General features: G+C 39.6%; 1 protein-coding gene across 4 annotated transcripts in view; it reads right to left on the reverse strand.

Annotated features, from left to right (window-relative positions):
• CTNNA2 (catenin alpha 2) overlaps nucleotides 1-24,502 on the reverse strand; it is a 1,076,840-nt gene that overhangs the window by 98,004 nt on the left and 954,334 nt on the right. For all 4 annotated transcript variants that reach the window (XM_078056374.1, XM_078056373.1, XM_078056372.1 and 1 more), the window contains exons 10-12: nucleotides 16,343-16,435; nucleotides 15,600-15,756; nucleotides 8,834-9,034 (exon numbers count right to left, since the gene is read on the reverse strand). In XM_078056374.1, the coding sequence (XP_077912500.1) occupies nucleotides 8,834-9,034; nucleotides 15,600-15,756; nucleotides 16,343-16,435 (451 nt within the window). The remainder of the gene's footprint in view (nucleotides 1-8,833; nucleotides 9,035-15,599; nucleotides 15,757-16,342; nucleotides 16,436-24,502) is intronic.

The following is a 24,502-nucleotide window of genomic DNA, read 5'->3' on the forward strand; positions in this document are numbered from 1 at the left end:
ACTCTGACAAACAAGCACTAGAAAAGTGCTATTTGTTCCAGTATGTTGCTCCTAACTTATGGCACATGAATGTGTAATCATTGGCCTTTCTATATCCACCCTATCCCATTTCCACTTCCACATCAGAGGTTTATTACCAGCCTAAAATTGTATCTCTTACTTTCTCAAGTTGTATCCTCTCCTATGGCTCTTCAGCCCCTCATGCTAAGAGTGCTGGACACGTCTGAATTCTAGCAGAACACACTACTTATGAACAAGCCAATGTGGGGTAGAGATTTTCATGTTTCTGTTTAGCCAGGGTTTTCTGAGCTAAAATGACTGGTAACCTGGTTTAAAGCATGACTCGGTAGCAGTCCTAAAATAGTGAAGGAACCGGGAGAGATTTACGCGTTTATCTCCCCAGAAATGTGTGTTTACATTTCAAAGGGGAATAAAACCAGGCAACATTCATTTATATCTCAAAGGCTTATAACAAGTAGGAGACCCTTCCTAGAGGGAGTTTATTAACATTAAAGAGCAAAGGCCTCTCTTCTCCTCTCGGGAGGGGAAAGAGGCTACGGAACACCAATTCCTAGATGAGCTCCCAGATGCATAATTTCGTGGTTCCTCTCCTGTCGCATGGACCTCCTTTGTGGGCATGGAATTCACCTGCCCTCATCACATTGCCTTAAGAGGGACAATGAGGCATGGGAAACTGGCATGGTGAGTAGTAAGTTTGTCCTCTCAGCCAGAAACTTTGCATTTTCTTTCAGGATAAAGTAAACATAGATAATAAAACACAATAGCCAGATCCCTAAAATATCTAGAGTATGGAGGTTTCAATCATACAGAAAAGGCACTAAGACAAACTACACATTGCCTATTGAAGGACTACTAAGTAGATGAGATTTCCTTCTCATTCCTCCTCTACTTCTGATTTCCCACCACCATGGATACCACAACCACCAAATAAGTAAGATATTTCCTGAATATCCTAATCATTTTGACCTTTCAGAGAGAAATAAGATACTTTATACCAATAGTCAGGGTTATATTAAAATGCATTTAAAATATATTAGGATGTCTAGGGTGAACATCTTGGTCATTACAGCTTCTGTTGAAATTCATTACTTTCATAATCTAATTTCAAAGTCAGTCATGGAGAAGTGCCTTAGACTATAATGGCCTTTCCTACCCATAATATCTAATATTTTGTCTTCCCAAGAAGCTGTCCCTACCACCTCCTTCTGATGTTGATCTTACCTCTGTCTACACCCTCCACAACCCAATCACTGGGATAGGCAGGTCACCCAGACCTATCCAATCATAAAACCTAATCCCACTAAATACAGTAATCAGTCCAAGTAGAGTAAGCATACCCTGAAAATGGCCAAACAGATTGCTCTCTTTTGCTATATACAAAGTAGGGGGTGGTGGTGGAGGAAGTCGCTCTTCATTGTAGAATCTTAAGCTGAAAGCCAGTGGCTGCTAGTGGGCTTATTCTCCACTGAAAATTAATGAAATGTAATGTCCTAACTCTTTATATTCATTTTATCAATGCATGTATATTAAGTGCTAATTGTGTGGTAACACTGCTCTAGATCCTAGGTAGTTACAGAAACACTTGCCTCCAGGAACGGACAACCTAGTTGTGGACCACTGAGGCAGACAATGAAGATGACACACTAAACATCAAAAGACTGATAATGTTCCCTGTTGTCTTCAACTGAGAATGAGCCATGTCTTAAAGTATAAGGTCAATACACAGAGGGGGAGGAAGAAATGGAGAACATCATAGTTTTGATTTGAATTTCCCTGATGCCGAGTGATGTTGAGCACTTTTTCATGTGTCTGTTGGCCATTTGGATGTCGTCTTTGCAGAAATGTCTGTTCATGTCTCCTGCCTATTTCTTGATTGGATTATTTGTTCATTGGGTGTTGAGTTTGATAAAAGTTCTTCATAGATTTTGCATACTAGCCCTTTATCTGATATGTCATTTGCAAATATCTTCTCCCATTTTGTCGATTGTCTTTTGGTTTTGCTGACTGTTTCTTTTGCTGTGCAAAAGCTTTTTATCTTGATGAAGTCCCAATAGTTCATTTTGCCCTTGCCTTTGGAGATGTATCTAGCAAGAAGTTGTTGCAGCCGAGATCAAAGAGGTTGCTGCCTGTGTTATCCTCTAGGATTTTGATGGATTCCTTTCTCACATTTAGGTCTTTCATCCATTTTGAGTCTATTTTTGTGTGTGATGTAAGGAAATGGTCCAGTTTCATTCTTCTGCATGTGGCTGTCCAATTTTCCCAACACCATTTGTTGAAGAGACTGTCTTTTTTCCATTGGATATTCTTTCCTGCTCTGTCAAAGATTAGTTGACCATAGAGTTGAGGGTCCACTTCTGAGTTCTCTATTCTGCTCCACTGATCCATGTGTTTGTTTTTGTGCCAGTACCATACTGTCTTGATAATGACAGCTTTGTAATAGAGCTTGAAGTCCAGAATTGTGATGTCACCAGCTTTCGTTTTCTTTCTCAACATTCCTTTGGCTATTCGGGGTCTTTTCTGGTTCCATACAAATTTTAGATTATTTGTTCCAGTTCTGTGAAAAAAAGTTGATGGTATTTTGATAGGGATTGCACTGAATGTGTAGATTGCTCTAGGTAGCATAGACATTTTAACAATATTTGTTCTTCCAATCCATGAGCATGGAACGTTTTTCTATTTCTTTATGTCTTCCTCAATTTCTTTCATGAGTATTTTATAGTTTTCTGAGTACAGATCCTTTGCCTCTTTGTTTAGATTTATTCCTGGGTATCTTATGGTTTGGGATGCAATTGTAAAACAGTATGGAGGTTCCTCAAAAAGTTGAAAAGAGAGCTACCCTATGACCCAGAAATTGCACTACTGGGCATTTACCCCAAAGATACAAATGTAGTGATCTGAAGGGGCACCTACACCACAAACTTTATAGCAGCAATGTCCACAATAGCCAAACTATGGAAAGAACACAGATATCCATCGACAGATGAATGGATAAAGAAGATGTGATATATATATATATGTATATGTATATATATGTATATGTGTATATATATGTATATACATACATACACACACACACACACACACACACACACACACACAATGGAATATTACACAGCCAAAAAAAAGAAATCTTGCCATTTGTAACAACGTGGATGGAACTAGAGGGTACTATGTTAAGTGAAATAAGTCAATCAGAGAAAGACAATTATCATATGATCTCACTGATATGTGGAATTTAAGAAACAAGGCAGAGGATCATAGGGGAAGAGAGGAAAAAATGAAACAAGATGAAACCAGAGAGGGAGACAAACCATAAGACTCTTAATCTTAGGAAATAAACTGAGGGTTGTTAGAGGGGAGGGGGTGGGGGCATGGGGTGGCTGGGTGATGGACACTGGGGATGGTATGTGTTGTGGTGAGTATTGTTTAAGACTGATGAATTGCAGACCTATACCCCTGAAACAAATAATATATTATATGTTAATTAAAAAAAAAGAAATGGGACAGGAAGGACACAGGAAGGACAGTGGAGGCAGCATGGATGTGTTTTGCCTGGAAAATAATAACCACGCCTGTCTGGATAAAGCAGAGGGTTCAAACAGAGGATTCATGGGCAACAACTGTCCATGTTAGGTGCAGTCACCAGAAAGCCAGGAAACAGTGATACATTTATTCCAAAATCAATGATATTGACCCACCTCAGACAACAAAACATCAGGCCGCATAGGAGAAGCTGTGGCCCAGAGGCATTGACTAGTTTAAAGTTATAGTTAGTTGCCAGAAGTCAAAGAATGAAGTTCTTCTGATTTCTAATCTGGATTTGTTCAACTACATTGTACTGACACAGCTTTATCGCTCATTACTATTTCCAATTTTGATACTTTCTGCTTGCTGATCCTCTTACATTTTCTAGGCAAAATATATAGAAATGGTATAAAAAGTTCCCCTTTGTTCTTATGAAAACTTTACAAAAGCATAGAAGTAAAAATTATACCATCTCTACTTAGTGAAGGAAGTAATCTAAGAAGGCAATATACTATATGATTCCAACTATATGACATTCTGGAAATGACAATACTGTGGAAGCAGTAAAAAGATCAGTGGAACCAGGGGTGGGGGGGAGGGGGGGAGGGGTAAATAGGTGGAGTACAGGTAACTTTTAGGGCAGTGAAAATATACTGTATGATACCGTAATGATGGATACAGGTCATTATACATTAGTCTAAACCCACAAAAAGTATAACATGAGTGAACATTACTGTAAGCTATGGACGTTGGGCCATTATGATGGGTCAGTGCAGCCTCTTTAATTGTAACAAATGTACTACTCTGGTAGGGCATTTTGATCACAGGGGAGCCTATGCATGTGTGGGGTCAAGGGGTACATGGGAAATCTCTGTACTTTCCCCTCAGTTTTGCTATGAACATTAAACTGCTCTAAAAAATAGTCTTAATTAAAAAAAAGAGAGAGAGAAAGAAAGCAAGAAAGCAAGAAAGAAAAACTATACCATCTGTTTGGACATGTTCTCCAAAATACTGGAATTTTAATCTCCACATATGGAGTGCCCACTAACATGGAGTTCTCATTTAAAATACTTTTTTTTCCTATTTCCTTTTTTTCACCTCTTTTTATCTGTGCCCTCTGAAGAGGGAACTGCCAGCAGAATCTCAAAGATCTCTCAACCCAACCACATTCACATTGCCACAAACTTGTATCAGATATCAAATTTATAAAAATGACATTTCAATATCATCCATTTGGTGAAGATGAGCTACTCTTTATACATCTAAATATGCTATGACTGAATGTACTTCCACCCCCCTCAATCTCCTGGAGCAATCTGACTTTGTAAATGAGATCTCTGAAGATGGGTCTAGTCAACTGTGCATGCTGTTGGCAATTTGTTATAATTCAGGTTTTACTGAAAAGCCCATCAAATATACTATGTAAGTATTTAATGGGTCTGATGTAGATCAGGTTTGTGTTTTCATCACCCTAGATAGTTTGATAAAAAAAAAAAGAGGTAAATTTTTATATAATGTTGCCCTAGGATTTTAGCATACTAATAATCCACAAAATTATTTTCACAAATTTAATTCAGCATTCATAAAAACACAAAAAGCACTCTTCAACAAAACACTATCTTTACTGAGAAAGTAATTCATGGAGAATCAACTACAGACTGTTATGTCACTCTTTGGATCCCTTTCAATTTCTAGCCACTCAGAGAAGGCAGCCAGGTGGTAAAATGGGAGTCCTTCTGCAGAGGCCGTCCCTGGCAACATTTCCATGTCTAAATGGGGGCTGGCCTATGTTTGCAAACCCCTTCAGCAGCAAAGTCTGGTCTAGTCAAGACTTGGAATGTTCAGCCCTTTTTTAGATTCTTCTCTGTAATATATATGTAATTCTTCTCTTACCCCACCCCCTTCACTTCTTTTATCTTATGGCCATGGTACATAAGATCCATTTTGCCTTGTTTAAACTTGTCGCTATTTGCCTTGTTTAAACTTGTCGCTATATTCCCCTTAGAGCAGCTATTCTGAATGGAGGTTATTTTGCCCACCCTTCAAGGATATCTGGCAATATCTAAAGATACTTTTATGGTCTTTTATGACTTTTATGGTCACAACTTGGAACGGGGAAGAAAAGAGGTCCTCTAAGCATCTAGTGGGTAGAGGCCAGCAGTGCTAGGTATCCTATAATGCACAGGACAGCTCCCCTCCCTCAAGAAATAATTACCTCAACTAAAAAGTCAGTGGTACAGAGATTGAGAACTTCTGCCTTAAGGTCTGGGATATAACAACTCAGACATAAAACTGGGTAGAATCTGGTAGGTGGTGGCAGGCAGAAGAAAACATGATATTTTGTCTTCCGTATTCTGGACTCCTCTTCTTTTTCTTCATCCTTCCTTTTGGTACCTTCTCCCCCCTTGCCCACTACCCCTGTGTTCTATCCCCAAAATAAAATGTACTCTCAGGACAAAGTTTAATAAGCTCATATAAAAAAAAGTGAACAATTCAATGTGGCTCTCATTAAAAAAAAAAAAAAATCAAACAAAGCATTAGCCCAAAGGTAGAAATCTGGGTATTAATGATATGCATAGCAGTTTTTATATTGAGGACATAGGTCTCCAGAGCATGGCCAGACAGTGACAAAAAGACTAACTGAACAAAACTGCACAATCACAATCGCAGAACTGCTCCCTCCAACGCCAAGTGTCTAGTACAGTCCTAACAATTCTCATTAGCATGGGTGAGTTAACAGCTCAAGCTTTTGCTTTCATTTCTTTGACAACCTCTCTAGTTACTCCTAAGAAGCAGTATTGTTTCTGTTTAGGAGAGAGAAAACTGAAGAAAGAAGCAAAAGAATGTATATCCATTGTATTTCTAGTTCTGAGCCCAACAACATCTACTTTTCCTTGACACATATTCCTGTATGTTCAATTACAGTTGTGTAGAAACTATTTCAATCTCTTCTACCTGATTATTTTCCTAGTTATCATCAATAGTTCTTGAAAAATTTAAAGAGCCTTGTGCATCTTCTCTGTTCAATTAAGAACTGTATGTGAACATCAGAATCTCAAAGGTATCTTTAGTTAAGTCCCCAGAGTATTCAATCACTGCAAGGAAGGGTTGAAATGAGAGTTTTAAAAGCTCTGACAGTGAACAACTAAGAGAAAAATCTTGATGAGCAGCAACAATCCTGGATGGATTGCTCTGTTTCATATTTCATTGATTTTGTTGTTTAAAAAAGAAAGAAAGAAAGAAAGAAGGAAAGAAAGAAAGAAAGAAAGAAAGAAAGAAAGAAAGAAAGAAAGAAAGAAAGAAAAGCAACCAGAAAATTATTTACATTTCAAGAGTTTGAGTGAAATTAGGTAAAAATAGTTCAACCAACTAAGCACGTTGCCCTTGCCTTTAAGCAGATTTTGACCTAATGGGCACTGTACCTTCTGTTCATTAAAGCAGCCCAAAATACAATGAGAAAACAACTCCAGAATGTCTCTTAAACAATGCCTGAGTTCTTGGTGTGCACAAAGTCACATGTCAATTGGCAATATGCTCTGTGTCTTTCAACTATTACAGTGAGCATTCCACCCAGTCATGAGCAGGCATGCGTTGAAAGTCCTGTCTTCATGCCTTCCACCCTTCTCTGCTACTCTTTCCCCAGTGTCAGACCCAAGGGAGTGCTGCTATGTGGCCAATACCCCATGTAAAGCTGAGACTTTGTAACAGATTACAGCTAAAGGGCCAGAAACTGAGAGCCACAGAAATGTGAGGAGGTCCTCTAAAGGGTGAAGAAAAAAAAAGTCCTTATACTGGAGAGTAAAATACTTGTTTCTAATTCTTCCAAGTGAGGGAAGAAACTGTAGCACTTGCTTTGTGCTTCTTTATTGAATGCAAAGGACAAGCCTATTTGAAAGAAAAGAGTGCTAAATTTCAACTAATTAAAATGCAGATATATCTTATTATCATTACTGGTATTATTTCTAATTCTAAGTCTGTGATGATTCTCAAGAGCAACAATCCTTAGATGTGCTCTTTATGATGTGATGTTACCCTATTCCCTTTCTGCTTATATTTCAAAGAGAACAACCAAGGTCCATGTTAATTGCTGTTTTTCCTTGCTATTTCAGACTAACAAACATCTACAGAAGTCTTTGTAAATAACCTTTTCCCTGTAGAAGGAAACCTATTTCAACAAACATGTTGTTTCATGTAGAACTTGGAACACTGCTTTATGTGACCTTTCAGAAACACATTTGTTTTTTTAAATCCTAATAGGTTCCACAGTCCATCTACAGACCAGGAAAGGCCCACATTGAAGTTTGAGAGGTCCTTGTGTGCCTACATAGGACTCAGTTCATTTCCTATTCACAACCCCATCCAAAGTAAACTTAAATTCTCTTTTTCTATCCCTTTGTGTTCTTTCCTTCCCTGAACTTTCTAACCACTGTTTCCCACCCAATACACACACACACACACACACACACACACACACACACACACACACACACACACAGTATTAGGGACCTGAGAAAGGGTCTGAAGCCCAGTGACACTAGTCAAGAGTAAAAACTACTAAAAATAGGTCAGTCTTCGACACAACTTTTCAAAGGGATGGGTTGTTCTGCTAACTCAGTGAAAGTAAGCCTTTTTTTCTCCACCCCAATGCACCAGAGAGCTACGACAGGCTCCGACGTGTAACCCAGTCTTAGCACAGCAGTGATCCCCTAGTGGACAGCACATGCTCTGGAAGAGGGCATGGAAGGCTTTCCTAGAGGAGCAAGGCACATATTCAAACTCTGACCTTTTGTTGGCAGCTACCACCCCCTTTCTGTGAGCATTTCATATCCAGATACTACCTACAGCCTTTATGCTTTCTCCTTCCTCAAGGTCCTATCTTCTCAAGAAATAGATGGAGAAATGGTTTCAAGTTCAAGATTCCAAGTCCCCATCACATCTCCACTGTTTTCTAGACTTGTGACCTTTTTCCAGTCTCTTGAGTCATTTAAACCTCCACTTTCACATGCATAGTTGCAGATAATAAAAATCTGCCTACTTCATAAGGCCCTTGTGAGAATCAAGGGAGATTATAGGGGAAAACTATAAAGTAATATGTACATGCAAAGCAATAAAGTTGTTATTCTGCTAAAGTTATTCAAATTCAAACTCAAGAAATCAAGAGTATCTCTTATGATCAGGTGTAATTTAGAAGCACAGAGGCCTATAAAAGACAATGAAAAAGATTAATTCAAATATGGAAATTAATCATGGCATTGACATTTTGGTTGAATCTAATATCCATGTTTACCTGTCTCAGAGAGCAATTTTGTAGCTTCCAGAACCTTCTCAGTATAAACACCAGCTTCATAATTCTCCATCTCAGCATTAATGATGTGTATCACTCGAGCTGCCCGGCCCCTGATGGCCCCTGCGGTCCGGTCCAGGGTGTCCACGTCCCCTTCTTGGAGGGCTATCACACACTTGTTCACATCCTCCAAGATGTGATTCTCTGCAGAGGAAACACATACATATTTATATGATTTTATACCACTCACACACTTAATAAGCAACCTAAGAGAGATTCATCAACTTCATGAGCCATCACCTTGCACATCTCAATACATACAACACTGAAATAACATTTAAAGAATATATTTTATAATTACAGTAGCAGTTCTCAAACTTGAGCACCAGCCAGAGGTCTCACAGCATCATACAGAATGCCAAGGTATCACTCCTACTAGAGTTTCTGACTCAGTAGGTCTGGGGTGGGCCCAAGAAATTACATTTCTACCTGGTTCCCAGGTGATGTTAATGCCGTGGGTTTGGGGACCATACTTTCAACACCATACTTTGAGCATCCCTTTAATATTTGAGATTTATTGCATTTTAAGAGTGGATGTGGCAGGAGTGCCTGGGTGGCTCAGTCAGTTAAGCATCTGACTCTTGGTTTCAGCTCAGGTCATGATCGTTCTGGGATCCAGCCCTGCTTCAGCCTCCCTGCTCAGCAGGGAGTCTGCTTGTCCCTCTCCCTCTGCTCCTACCCTCCCCCCACACACGCACAACCACACTCTCACTCTTTCTCTCTTAAATAAGTAAATCAATCTTAAAAAAATAAAATAAAAAGTGGTTGTGGCAGTGAACATGAAGCCAACCTGATCAGGCAGAAACATTTCCAAACATGACCAGAATCAAGCTCGGGGTGCATGCTTGTTTGATCATGTTTTTATTAAGGAGACATTTAAGGGAAACTCTAAAATGACCAATACCACCTAATCAGTTTTTTAATGTCATGTCATGCACAAGGTACATACAACAGGAAAACAGACCAGATGAAGGGGATGACAGTGTTTTCCACAGTTAAAATATAATCCAGTCTTGTGGCTGGCTCCCTCAGATTAGAGTCAAGGTCAGTGATCACTCTCCCTCATTGCCCAAAGTAGAATCCAGGCAGGCAGGCTGCGAGTTTCACTCTCTAGTGGCATAGTGAATACACGCAATTTGGTCCCTTATGGTTTTGCACGTATGCAATTTTGTATTTCTTATGCCCAAAGTGAGATCTGTAATTATGTCCCTTGAACACTCTTTAGAAACAGAATTTTAAAGAATGTTGAAAAAGTTTAGTGCTCTGTGGAAAGAAAAGAACTTAGCTGAAAATACACACACACACTATAAATAAAGAGAACAAGTGAGAAATAATCTTAAATAATCTGGTAACTTTTAAAAAATTATAACTGCCAAATTCAATAAATAGTTAATAAAGGATTAAAATAAATTATTACCTCCTTGAGAATTTTCTCGGGCTAGCTCTGAATTAAAAATTCCTAAATAGGGAAAGAGGGAAAGGTACTGAGCCACCACCAGTCTCCACCACAGATCGCTCCTGCTTTCATTAAGTCAGTCACTCAGAACGAATATCTGTTCTTTCAGGACCCTAGGCAGAAACTTGCAAAGTATGACTTACTTTTCATAATGGAACCTCTGCTTTGACCTCATACAATAGAATTTCCTTATTCAAACCATTATGAATTTCTGATTTCTACGTTCTCTAGTTCTTTAATTTCAAATCAAAATTAAAATAGAAAAAAAGGCATTTTAATTTTAATATTCAGATTTAAACTCACAAAAAGTACTTCCTGAATGCTGACATTTTCCTGAGTAAAACAGAAACAAATGTGAAAATACAGACTTTAAGAAGTTTTCAGTTTGGGGGCGCCTGGGTGGCTCAGTCATTAAGCGTCTGCCTTCGGCTCAGGTCATGATCCCAGGGTCCTGGGATCGAGCCCCGCATCGGGCTCCCTGCTCCGTGGGAAGCCTGCTTCTCCCTCTCCCACTCCCCCTGCTTGTGTTCCCTCTCTCACTGTGTCTCTCTCTGTCAAATAAATAAAATCTTAAAAAAAAAAAAAAGTTTTCAGTTTGGTTAAGAAACTTCTGAAAACCACCTCTTTCTGAGATCCTGGTTTGTGTCATGCAAACTCACTTAAAAGGACAGCTGATAAAAAGGTTTACTCAAACTTGGTACAGGGTTTCAAATACAAAAGTTTGATTTTGAAAGGCCTCTCTTACTGCCTAGCTTACCACCCTGCTGGATCTCGCCAGACTATTCAAATGTGCCCTTGTCCCCAAAAGTAACCAACTGGGAGGGGCTGCATGTCAAAACCCTGCATCCATCTTCTATTTTCTTTGACTAAAACAATAGAAGAACAGCAACACTACTGCTTTTCCACGCATAGTTTATAGATTGAATTTTAGATTCCATCTCTATTCTGAAAGCAGAACAGAGATGGAATGTGTTAATTATATTAGATCCTAATAATCTCTCTGGAGTTGATTTAAAAAAAAAATTAATTCTAAGAAGCCCTCTCATAACCTAATATCTTAAAATGAAATGATAATTTTTTTCTTTAAAACCTATTTCCCAAACTAGAAATGTGCAACTAATTTAATTAGGACACCAGAAAAAAATATGCTTTAATAGATCTAAATGATACGTATTTGAAGGAGGCTAGCAGAAGCTAGAAATCCAGGATATCAAAAGCATTGCTTTTAATTAGTCAAATCATCAACTAATTTGTTCAGTGGTTAGTTTAGTTAATCATGCTATGTGAATAAAGTGTAAATTTTACAATTTATTGACTAATTTTTCTTAATCAGCTTTTTTTTTTTTTTGAAATGTTAAGATAGTTTACTCAGCATTTCCCAGCATTTTCCATTTAGGGGTACCCCTTTTATGGGAAAATGAATCACAATTCCCTCCTGATAGTAGTTATATCGGCGGATGGTATATATGTAAAAGCTAGGATTTGGAATGTTTCAAAACAGATTTGCATTTTCTTAAGCTCAGTATGGACAATGTATATGAGAAAGAATAGGACCTGTTCATATAGGCATGTTAATTGATCAAAAGATCCTACACAGTGTATATATGGAGTCCCAAACCCCTTGTAATAAGTTCTCCCCTCCTCTCCTTCTCCCCCCACCCTCAGGTGTAGGGCCCACAAGTCTGGAAGCACACCAGGCTAGGATCTATCAAGAGATACAGTGAATTATTTGAAGGCAGACTCCGTCCTTCATTCATATGTGCATTCCTGACAGTGCCTTATACACAGCAGGTAATCAAAGAAAAAGCACTGACTAAACATGTCTCTTGAAAGGAAACCATTATGTATTTTTATCCTAAGGTATTTTCAAGAGAAAGAACTCGAGAAGTCAAAACAGGAATGCTCTCCCAACTAGAAAAGAATACAGTAGAAAAAGTAATAATAAAAAGCATAGGTATTCCAGAGAGGGCTCCATGGCGGGGAAAAACTGCTCAGGTTCTTTGGATGTTACACTTGGATAGGAAGCATGGTTTTTAAATATATCATAAAATACTTGACTGCAATATATTTTGCAATAGATTTGCTTGAGTTTTTGCAGCCTTACTATTTCAGAAAAGATGTAATTTTGTTATAAAAAAATCACTGATGACCAAAGTACTTATTATAAACCTCAAAGGTACAGACTCTAAATCCAAAACCAAAGTTCACTGTTTCCTTTTAAAAATTCACACAAACTCAAGACCCTGGAGCCAAAAGAAAAATAAGAACAGGCAAACAACAAAACGCTTGGACATTATGGGATGGACTTAATCTCTTCTTCAGATCTTAGATGCCTGCTATTATGTGAGCCAAACCCAAGAATTAAACTGTCACATGGTTAATGCCAAGACACTCATTTTAAACCACTATTAAAAATTGTAGTTTTTACCCAGTGGGAAAAATGTAAGTGTTCTTACACAGCCATTTCACTTTTTTACAAGCCCAGGCCACTTCTGAAAATTGGTTTTGCTCCTGTAATGTTAATAGCTAGCATCATTGCTCCTCAAACTTGTTGCATTTCTTATGGACAAATTAAGCTCTCAGGTACACAGATTCAGGTAGCATGAACAAAACAAAACTGTAGTCTTTTAAAAACAAAGATCTTTGCTTGCTTTTTGTTTTTGTTTTTTTTTTAAATAGAGTTTCCTGCCAGGACAGATACTCCCTTAAGAAGAAACTGATACATAAAATGTCATTAATGCCATTCCAAAAGATCTCCTGGGCCAAACTTGCAATTTACTGATGCAAATGTTTTGGCTTCAGCTCGGGAGAGGAGAGGAGAAGTAGTTTCCCCAACAATTGGGCCGTATCCATAGCCTACCAGCAGGACAGAGTAGACTGTGTCATTATTTGTCAAGCCCGGCTGTGGAAAGGTCCCGGCCACCTCCAACTGTCAACTCCAAAGGCATGCTCCAGCAGGCCCTCCAAGGCTGGCTCCCGGAGAGCGCCTGTTCGTTTTCCTGTCATGGCATGCCATGGTACTTGTACCACTGGGGTTGGACTGCACAGTGTTATCAGCAGAAGCCAAAGCCTTTCCTTGTTGCTGGTAATAATGAGATGCACAAAGGAATGGCAGGGAGAAAGGGGGCGAAGAGGCAGGGCTGGGGGAAGAAAATTAAGAAAAAGCTTTGCAGAATTGAAACAGTCTGAGATAAGACCTCCTCACCTTGCTTTTCCGTACCTTCAGAAAATTTTGTACATGTATTTAAAGAAAAGGAGAAGTTGGGAAGTTTTTAAGTTCTGAAATGATTCGTCTTTGAAAAAGGCAGTCCAGGCATATTTTCTACTCATTCGCAGGCAAAAGGGGATGCAGAACCAAATTTCCAGGGGCTATGAGGATTGCTGTGAGATCTGAGGCTGGTGAGGGAGTGCCCCTGCCCTGTCAGGGGGCCACTAGAGTCTCCTGGCAGAGACTGACTAGATACAAGGGGTGGCCACTCATTTATTCCACACCACCCAAATCTCCCCAACATGCCTATCTCAACAATTTCTAAGCACTGCACGAGAGATGCATTTTTCAGATACCTTTTACATGGTTGGGACTTGGCCATCGCCAAAGCCAATCCCAGAAAGGGCAACGTATTGAGTCCTTTATCAGCTAGCCCTCAAATTCGGGTGTACTTAAATGAATAGCTGCTTTGAAAAGTCACCAAAACATACCACCTTAGGAATGAAAAACAAGAAACGTTTCTGAAAGGAATGAGAGAGTGGAATGAGGATACCAGAGGTGGGGAGAAGAGAACCAGTGTAAGCTGGATGTGCCATAGGAAATTTCCTGCTATCTTGACTTACTGAGAACTACATAGCTTCTGAAAAAGAGGATTACCTGGATTTTCATACCACCTCTGCCCAGTTACCTAGCCCCTCAGTGACTTGGTCTACTCTAAGGAAGACGTGGAATACTAATACCTATCTTACAGAATTTTGGTAAGAATTAAAGCAAACAGCAGAGAGTCAGGTAAATTAGAGACACTGAACTTGTGTTTACTCATTCTTCCCATCTGCCTTCTCTTGCTTTCCATGGTTTCAAAGTCGGGTTTTCAGTTATCCATCAGACCTACAGATTTGACTCTGCTGCTCTCAGACAAGCTTCAAACAGAAGCCCCCAGTAGGAACCCATTGTCTGTTTCTTCCAGAAAAGCAAAGACTGCACCTAGACAAAATCTCCGAGCACCTCCCCAAGAAATTCCTTCTAAATTATTGCAGTCAGAAGCTCCTTCTGCCTGGATCCCACCAGCTGCAACCCCTTCCATCTCAGGCCTCAGGTGGCCAAGGACAGGCAGGCCCTGGTCAAGGCTAGGTCTACCTGTGGGTAGAGTCAACATCTGGTCAATCTGAATTTTCAAGGGTCACTTGATTATTTTAATGCCTCACAAAGGAGGCTGATGTTTCCAGCAACCTCCTCTCACATTCCTCCCACAGAGACTCTTCTAGGTGAAATGTGCCAAATGTGTTTGGACAAAGGTATTTGGAAAAAGGCCCATTTGCTGGCTGGTAGCCCAATTTTGAAACAGCATTGATGAGTACCATTAAGGTCAAATGGGACTACATGGTTATTCAAATATACTAACATCCTTCAGTCTGGCTTCCTCTACAAAGAAAAAAGTTACAATTTCAAGTGATGACTGGTTCTACTTGTTTTCTCTAACTTCCTTACACATCCTCATAAGTATTCAAAACCTCCATGGCTCCCAAGTATCTCCTAATGGGTACATTCGGTGACTAGTATTTCTACCTGCCTTAATGCAAACCTGGGTAACTTCATTTATTGGGAAAAAATGACCCCCTTAAACACGGCCAAATTGGGCTAGCTGATTGCTTTTTTGATTTTTAAATATAAACCATGAGGATTAACCAATCTCACATACCATACCCTTTTTTAAGATGGGTAATTCAGATGTATGCAAGGCCAACCTGTTTAAAAACTCTAGGAACTAAAATAGAACCCATGTCTCCTTAAAGAATCTTTTCAGGTTGCTGATCTCTTTATCAGAAATTTTGTGTTTTCCTCTCAAGTGCTTTGGCTCAGTGTTTTGAAATAATGTGCACACAAAAGAATTTCCAAAAAGGGTGTTCCGATCACATTTGCAGAGATGAGTGAAAGCTCAAAGGGCCAAGAAGAACACTTGAAACAGACACCCATGACCCTTGCAAGATGCTCCTAATTCTGTTCTTCTCCTCCAGCTGCCTTGGAAGGGGCCTATTAGTGATTACCTGAGACAGAAAGGAAGTCATCCACTGAGGTGATGTCATCCACAGCTTCTGTGAGCACTCGGACCTGCTTCTCCCACTGGTCTTTGAAGACATCCATGTTGTCCTGAGCAACTTTGCTCTGTGGTCGGGCAGCCAGTGTGAGAGCAGCATTGATGACCTATTTGTTAGAAATATCCAAAAACATACTACACTATTCAAAAAAGAAACAAGAAGGTCAAAGGCCACATTAAAACCCTGGACCCTGTAGCTTCTACAGAAAAGTGGGTTCTCAGTGTTCAAAAGACAATCAAAAACATGAAAGATGAAGTACATTATCAACTACCATTAGTTTTTGTTTCCCTTTTTTTTTTTTTTTTTTTTGTAAGATATAGTCATCAGCCTCAAGTTTCAAAAAGTGTTTCCTGGACAAGTTGTATTTACTCAGCACAGATGTAGTAGAAAGCTAACTGCTGTCCTACATGTACAAGGTTAGAATTTAGTTGAGACAAGGTAAATAGATATGAAGCATTTAAATAACAGCCCCAAACAAACAGAACAAAGTCAATAGGAGTGGAAAACACAATAATTACCACAGTAATTTTGAAGACTGGGGCAGTTAGAATTCTTTTCTGAGAAAGATAGACCTCAAAACAGCCCCAGAATGATGGCAAGGCAAGTCAGGAAGAGACAGAAGGGACTGACTGGCAAGGACCCTGAGTGTTGGGCCACCAATGGGCTTTTGAAACAAAGTGAATGAGGCTTACCTGGGGACACAGGCTGTCAATCTGGGTGGCTGCCATCCGGACTAATTTTACCCCTTCCTCATTGTTGGAAATGGAACAGGCTAAGTTGGCAACCTGGATGGAAGAGGATTGGAATGAAAGGCATGTTGGGGCAAAGGGGAAGTACACTGTTGCATGACCTGGTACCTTCTCTGGAGTCCTGCATCCAGGGGAATCCTGCCACAAGTAAGGTCACCTTTCAGTGATTTACCAAATATTACTAGTTCTTATGTTACATTAGACATGCATGCCAGAAAAGCAGAGTGAAGAGCAAATCATTGTTTCAAGCACACACAATAATGCATTTTAACTGCGTTGCTTTGATCCATTTTCCCCTATGGACTGCTCTCATGACCTACACTCTCACTTGAGCCCTCTGACCCTCCCCATGGAGTGTGAAACACTATGATTTTGGCCACACGAGCGCTAAACTCTGACCAATGAGGGAAACACTCAGTGCACTTTAGATTTAAAAGAGACTCACAGGAAGCTGAAAATGAGAGAGTTCTACCCAAAGGAACCCTTATCTGCCTGCTGGAGTCTATCAGGAAAACGCTAGTCCACCAGTAGCCCACTCAAGGGCTTTCAGCGTCCAGGCAGTCTTGAGACACCCATAGAAAAGGCCAACTTAATCCAGGAGGCAATGAGAGAGTGTACAACAAATTGGAATATGTGGGTCTAGTATAAAGGCATTCAATTTTGATTTTTAAAAATAAAATGCCAACCAAAACAGCTGCACTGAATTCAAGCTCCCTGGTCGAGCATTTCAATTTGTGTCATTCCTCCTCTTCAAGGAGGGAGAGCTGGTCAGATTGATTGGCCAAGGTCAACAGCACACAAAGCCACCATCAAAACACTGATCAGTCCCATCAGGCTAGTGCCAAGAGGACAAGAGGATGGGGATTAGAAAGGGCACAAGAGCAGAGAAGGGACATCAGGGCCAGGAGCAGTAGGGCAAGTAGAAAAAGTGATTAGCAGAGCAAGAATCCCCTGAGCCTTGTGGCCATCTGCCCTTTTGTATCCTGCTACCACTGCTCTCCAAAACCAGGCTGCCTCCCTACCATGCCTTAATGCTCTGGGAGATTAAAATGCACAACACATGTGTGTAGTTCCAAATGCAAAAGAAATCTTAGAGAGTGCGGAGAGCAAGGAACTGGAGGTCAGGAGGCTTACCCACTAACTAGTTATATAGTCACTTCACATCTGGAGGACCGTTTTCTTATCAGCAAAAGGAGATGGGTAGATGGTGATACTAGGAATACTTTCAAAGATGACTTCAATAAGTCATTGGTATTAAGAATCCCATTTTGAAGCTTTTAAGGAAGAACACCTGAAGTCTATTGCAGTGAGAATATGTACTATGAGACACCACAGGTGGAATTCCAACATTATCAGCTTCTTTTATAGTTTACCTCTGATTCTTCAGATATTTTTAAAACTCAGTAAAATGGTGAAAATTAAGTCTGTTTTTAAAGACAAATATGCCTTACTGTACCCATTATAGGATACTAAATGCCCAGAGGCATGAGGCTTCTTGGAGGCAGAGCAAGAATAATGCAGGTTCTCGATTTTTTTGTTCTATTGTCTCCACTCCACATTTTATTAGTCTTTGTTATATTTGTATTCGAGTGCATTTTATATTCCAAGAGCCACATTAAGTATGCGATATAGAATTGGTGCTCAATATGTGTGTATTGAATTAAAGAAGAACTTTTAATAGCTTTTTTATTACATATATTATGTGGAATATATCATAAAGATACTCTCAAAGATCTAGCTGAACTACCCCTTCAATCTGGCTAAACAAAGTTTGTATTACCTTCCAGCAGATATTTGCCAACACCATGGTACTCAACAATGATTCCTATATTTTGGTCCATTGTTTGAGTCCAGAATGCAGTGTCCCTGTTTACGGTGGCATGAACAAAAGTCAGGATGGGGTGAATTTTCCAGAAAGATATATGTATTTAATTTATAATTCTTTTAATCTTCAATTAAATTCTTCCTATTTCTGCTGTTGGACAGCCTTCCACTTTGTGAAATGAGGATTTCAGATGGTTTTGTTGCTCTCTATCATCCTTGCTTGGTGTGTGAGACTTGAGGTCACACTTTTGCACAGCCCTGGACTTAAGCTGAAGACTTTGGCATGTGGCTCTATATATGACAACAAGGGAGCCTGAGGGCTGAGAAAAAGGGGATCGGATCCTGAGTGAAGGAGATGCCAACCAGTAACTTCTGCATGGTGATAATGAACTTTTCTTTGTGTATCTTTTGAAATGTGTCTTCATTCTTTGTTTAAATAAACCCTATTATGGCTTAGATCTAATATGGGAACCTCATTGCCCAGTAGAATCTAATTAGGGGGAAAGAGTGCAAATAACACCTAGAAAAAATTAAGAGCCGGCAACCCCTGATAGTCCTTTAATTATTCTCTTTAATTTACTGATCCATAAATCCTCAAGTCTGGCAGCTTCCACTTTGCAATGTACTCCTGCTGTTTAAGTCCACTTAAAATCAGATTTTTATTTACCTTGTATTGTATTCTGAAACACTCTGAAAATATTTCCAACATGATGCTCAGGATTTCAATATCTCCAAAGGCAGTCAGGTTTACTTATCTTAAATTGGCCATGGACTCCATCCGAATTTCTATCTTCTTTAGGCTTGCCTTTCTGCTTCTCACTGGACCCTTTGCAGCATGGTGACTCTGAACATGGTTTTAATATACTGAGATTTCTACAACTCTGGCACCAAATGCTAAGTTTTGGTCTTTGAGGCAGTTCCCAATCATTACTGTAGCTTGAAATGCCAGCTAACATTCCAGCACCAGTCCAAGACTACTGCACATAGTAAGTATCTGATGATCTATTTTACCTGTTCAACTACAGTTCTGATAGTAGGATACTAGAAACTCAGATAAAATAAAATGTCCTATTTTTCAAGTCACAATATTCCCCCCATACACCTTGTTTTTTTAACCAATTTAGCATGATGATCTTCCTAAACTGGGAGGTGGGGGGCAGGTAGAAATCGGTGGACTAGAATCATGAGACATTTGAAAAAGATTCATGTGAGTAAAAAAAATGGACAATAGGTCATTAATTGATTAGTGTTACTAGGCTGCAACCCAAAAGATATTGACCAATATGATTAAATTTAATAAAACTTTGAAACCTGTTTGAATCAACCAAGCAAGTAACATTCATGGGCTGCCTGTGGCCTCTGCTTTCTTTGTTCTTGATTTGTTTACAGCTTAGCTGAGGCAACAAGAGTCATCTGCCATCCTGGAAACTTAGAAAACAATAAAGCATATCAGTAACGATTAGATGTTGGGCTATTTAGATTGACTGGGAATTTCTGAAAGAGACTCCATCACGAGTAGAAGTGGCATTGCTCCTTGGTTTAGCTAACCAAACTAAATTCCCAGCAATCTCTTAGGAAAGGAATCCTCTATACCTTCTGAGAACAATGGATTTGGGGAAGCAAAAGCTGGGAAGACTGAGCCGAGTCTTCTATCTCTCACTCAGTGTCTCAAAAACCAGTTATCTTGAGGAAAAGGAGGAAGCTTAGCAGCCATCATTGAATTGTATGCTGTGGACTCCAAGAGCTTTAGGAGTCCAGAGAAAGGAACAATCGGTACTCCTGGGTGGGAATCAGCCAACTCATCAAGGAGAGGTAGGGTATCCATCTTACAATGCTTCTTTTCTGATTGCCTGAGTAACACAATTGTCAGAATGCTCAAAGATGATAATGTTTGGCTGTTCTGGAGGCACACTTTGTAAAGAGGGGAAACAAAGGACAAGAGCACCAGCAAGATTCGAAAGACAACAAGCCAGCAAGGAGAACGGATACAGATGCCATTAAGAAAGTAACCGGCTCTTTGAACTGAATCTGTACAATTGGGATCCATTCCCTAACCCTTCAATAATCGCCACAGTTGACCAAAAGCGGATATTCCAGAGACAACGATGGCAGAGTTAAAATGGGCAAAATCACAAATGCCTGCAGCCCTCACAAAAATATACCACGATCATTTAAAATGCAGGATGCTGGGGTGCCTGGGTGGCTCAGATGGTTAAGCATCTGCCTTTGGCTCAGGTCATGATCCCAGGGTCCTTAGATTGAGCCCCGCATTGGGCTCCATACTCCGTGGGGAGCCTGCTTCTCCCTCTCCCACTCCCCCTGCTTGTGTTCCCTCTCTCGCTGTGTCTCTCTCTGTCAAGTAAATAAATAAAATCTTTAAAAAAAAATGCAAGATATTTTTAACCACCAAACAACAGAACAAAACAAAACCCACACAGTTCAAAGCTCCAGATGAACAGCCTCTCCTGGCTGTGAAATTTGGTTTTGTGTGGACATCACTACTGAAAGTAGCTCCATCTCAAAAATGCCATAGACCTGTTTGAACACTCACAAGAAAAGCCAAAATGCCTGGAAGGCTGAGTTTTAATTAAACATTGAAAACCTCTGCTAATAAAGTATTTAGGCATTTAACTCCAAAGTGATATGAGGTGCATCAGAAAAACGAGAACATTTTCTTCTTTTCTGGTCCTGGAAATCAAATTAGATTTTTTAATATTTGCAATTCTGTTCAATTCCAAACACCAGCACATATTCAGTGCATTCAACCCCCAAAACACTTTATCATTTCATTAATTTTTACAGCTTCAGGTATCATCGTGGTGTTTTAAGAAGAGCACATTATTGAAATAAAGCAGGATAACAATTCGGAGGTTGATAAAGTGCTTGCTTCTCATGTTAATATTGCATCATCATCATAAATTTGAGAATAAAATGAACTTATTTACTATTAGAAGAGGATTTATGGAATGTCTAGTCACCACAGTCACCTAGCCGTATAAAACCACAAAGAGAAGAGATGATGACACAAATTCCACACCAACCGTTGTTCTCTATAACAATCAGGGCAATGAAGGGTGCTATGGTCTCCATCTGCAGATTTACTCAGTTGTCTGCACTGATAAGATCAGCACACAAACGGCATTAATACATACATGCCTCTCTTGGGTTGAATTTGTAGGCTTCTACAGAACATGCCTCCTATATTACAGATGGGATTTTTTAATTCAGTAAGAGACAAAATGATACACACTTCCCTAAAATCTCTGAGAGGCAAGACAGAAGGAGTTGACGTTAAGACAGAGGGATTCAACCTTAAGATGATGATGGACTTCCACAGAAATGGACGTCTGAGTGGACTTCATGGCCACCTTCACAACTTGATTTGAGAAGAGCCTGAAAGGTCTGGATGTCCCAGAACGTGTTTGTAGCCATGTCTCTCACGTGGAGATATTATAGAATCCCCTTAAAATGCAGCTGCGTCAGACTGAGAGGAGTTTATCAACCTGACTGCTAGTAACTGAAGTTCTGAAGGCTGTAGGACACAGCCAACAGGGATCCTTTGATCAGGGAAGGATGGCTCAGTAGAGGCTGGCAGCTGGGGGAAGTAAGAAGACGCTAGATGGGGGGGGAGGGGGACAGGAGGAAGCGAGAAACACTTTTACGCTCTTGTTTTAAATGACTTCTCTAAAGCATCTGAAACTCTTCATTTATTCTATATATTTTAATTTTCAAAATCATAAAATGGTCAGGATCTTGGGCTATGGAGTTCAGTAGCCTGACGTTTACATCGTGACTCTTATTGTCTCTAGCAGAGCAGGGTACTTTGCCTCCGTAAAGCCTCAGTTTCCTCAACTATAAAATAGAACTATAAAATAACAACAAAGTGGTGATAAGGTTGAAATGAAACATGACTAGAGTACTTAACCTAGCACCCAGTAAGGAGTTGTTAAATGTTATTCTCATATTGTGCATTTTATTGAAAGGTCACTATAAAAGAAATATTTTTAATAACAATATCTAATCACTGATGTATTCAACCCTTCATATATTGAGTGCCCAATATGTACCATACATTGAAGATACAGAGGTGAACAAGTTAAATATGATTCATATTTCCTAGAGAAGCTTGTATTTTGGTAGAATTAAACATGCAAATGCATTTTTAAAGTTCATATTATGAATATTACTACAAAGGAAGTCAAATAGAAGCAGTGATAGAGAATAAAGGGAGGTCCACTGTCTGTATAATCATTCATATCATTTATCCTTCAATTATGTATAATTTTTATAAAGTTGCAATCTCAGTTTGCATCTTTTTCACTGCTTATGTATTATATCACAAATATTTTCCAGATTCTGTATATACTTGTAATTATTTTTTTAATGATTGAATAAGACCCCTGAGTATTTGTGCTTCATTATTTGACTAAGTCAATTCTCTGTTATCATACATTTAAAGGAGTTTCCAGTGTTTGCTATTATCAAGAACAAAGTAGCATATGTCTTTAGACATCCAGTTTTTGCCCCTGTCAGAAGTAGACTTTCTGGGTCAGGGAAACTGTTACAGCACGTGCTTACATATGGCCACAGTGCTTGCCGAAAGCCCCCCGACTAGCAACAAATGAATTGCTAATTCTCCAGTGTCACTAACGTCAAGTCCCAGACTCTGAAACTGTTTTTCCTTGCCTTCTTGGCCATAACCACATCATCTGAACGCCTTTCCAACCTTCGTTCTCTAAACCAGTTACACAGTACAAACGTAAATCGGCACTGCTTAAAAAGTCACTTCACGTTTCCCCAGTGAGACCGTGAGTTCTTGCAGGACAGAAGCCTTCACTACACCTAGCACATAGCTGGGATCACGGATACTTAATTCCAATTTTTAATTTACTAAATCCCACAGGTTCCCTCCACTCTGTATAAAGCAGAGCACCATTCAACTTGTCATAACCTAATCGTACCTAGGAGGGCCCTGAGTTCTAGGATCTGAAATTGGGAGCGGGTGTACGTTCTCTGTGCCATCCTTTTGGCAGTTTATCATCCAATCAGCATTGAGCAGTTAATACTTAATGAAATTTATACAAAATCCTGCCACCCGATACGAGGCAGCAATTTCTTTCTGATCCCACTACGCTTCATATCGTGGCCTATACTTATAACCTATAAGAACACAAATCTGCACTCCTAGGGCTCCTCGGGGATGCAGAACAGCTCTTTTGCTTGTGTTCTTAGGTACATATACCACTAGCAAATGCTGTTTGCATGCCTCTGCCCAAATTAAAGTGATCAGTCTGCCCTGTTGACTTTAATGGAGGTAATCACCAGTTCACATTCATGAACAAATTGATGTGCTTGCTTCATAGCTGAATCATCAGCATAAATCTATAGCCTTCATATATAAAAACCTCTGTGGCTTAAAATAATGCAATAAAATATCACCTAATGCTTTCTTGATGCCTGTTCATCAGTTCTGTGAAAAGGATAGGAGAGACTTAGAATATATTATCTAAAATCATACAGTGAATATAATGCCATTTTAATTACTGAAGGCCTCCTGGGATTCTGTTTTCTCCAACCTTTCATTGTGGAAATGAGTTATTATGGTCCACTAGTATTTAGTTTCTCAGAGTCCCATGTAATAAATGTAATTTTCTCTGATTTCATGTGAACAGAACATGTTGACCTTAATCTATGTGAGATGAATGCCCCTCTGGCCCGGATCTGTCTCTGGCAGTGGAGAAGGCTGGAACCATCCAGTGCTTTGCTTTTAGCGGAAGTCAAGGAACTTGTACAAAAGAAGATCCAGATGAATAAATGAGTGCATCTACTCTGTATAGCTTGGTCATCCATTTCAAGATGACAGGTGGACGTGTGGAATCAAGGCCATAAGCAGAGTTCAGAGGGAATCTAACTATCGAAACCGATACTGACTCTGTGACTTCAGTCCCCTTTGTACAGAATTCCATCTTGATAAGAGAGAAGTCCCTATTTCCTCTACTTTATGCCTCTGGGGTTTTTTTTGGGGGGGTGGTGAAGGTGCCTCCATCAGTTAAATTCTTAGTAACTGGCCAAGGTTTAATTCACAGTCCACATGTTCCTGAAGATCTCCCATTCACATTGGCCAACAGGAATAGATCTCTCTTCTAAAGCTCTTCAGGCTTACTGCCTATACCACTAGTGACTATTTACCACATGCTATTGTTTTGTTTTGTTTTAATTTTATTTATTTGACAGAGAGAGACACAGCGAGAGAGGGAACACAAGCAGGGGAAGTGGGAG

Source organism: Halichoerus grypus, chromosome 10 (assembly GCF_964656455.1).
Source record: "Halichoerus grypus chromosome 10, mHalGry1.hap1.1, whole genome shotgun sequence".
Taxonomy (NCBI): Eukaryota; Metazoa; Chordata; class Mammalia; order Carnivora; family Phocidae; genus Halichoerus; species Halichoerus grypus.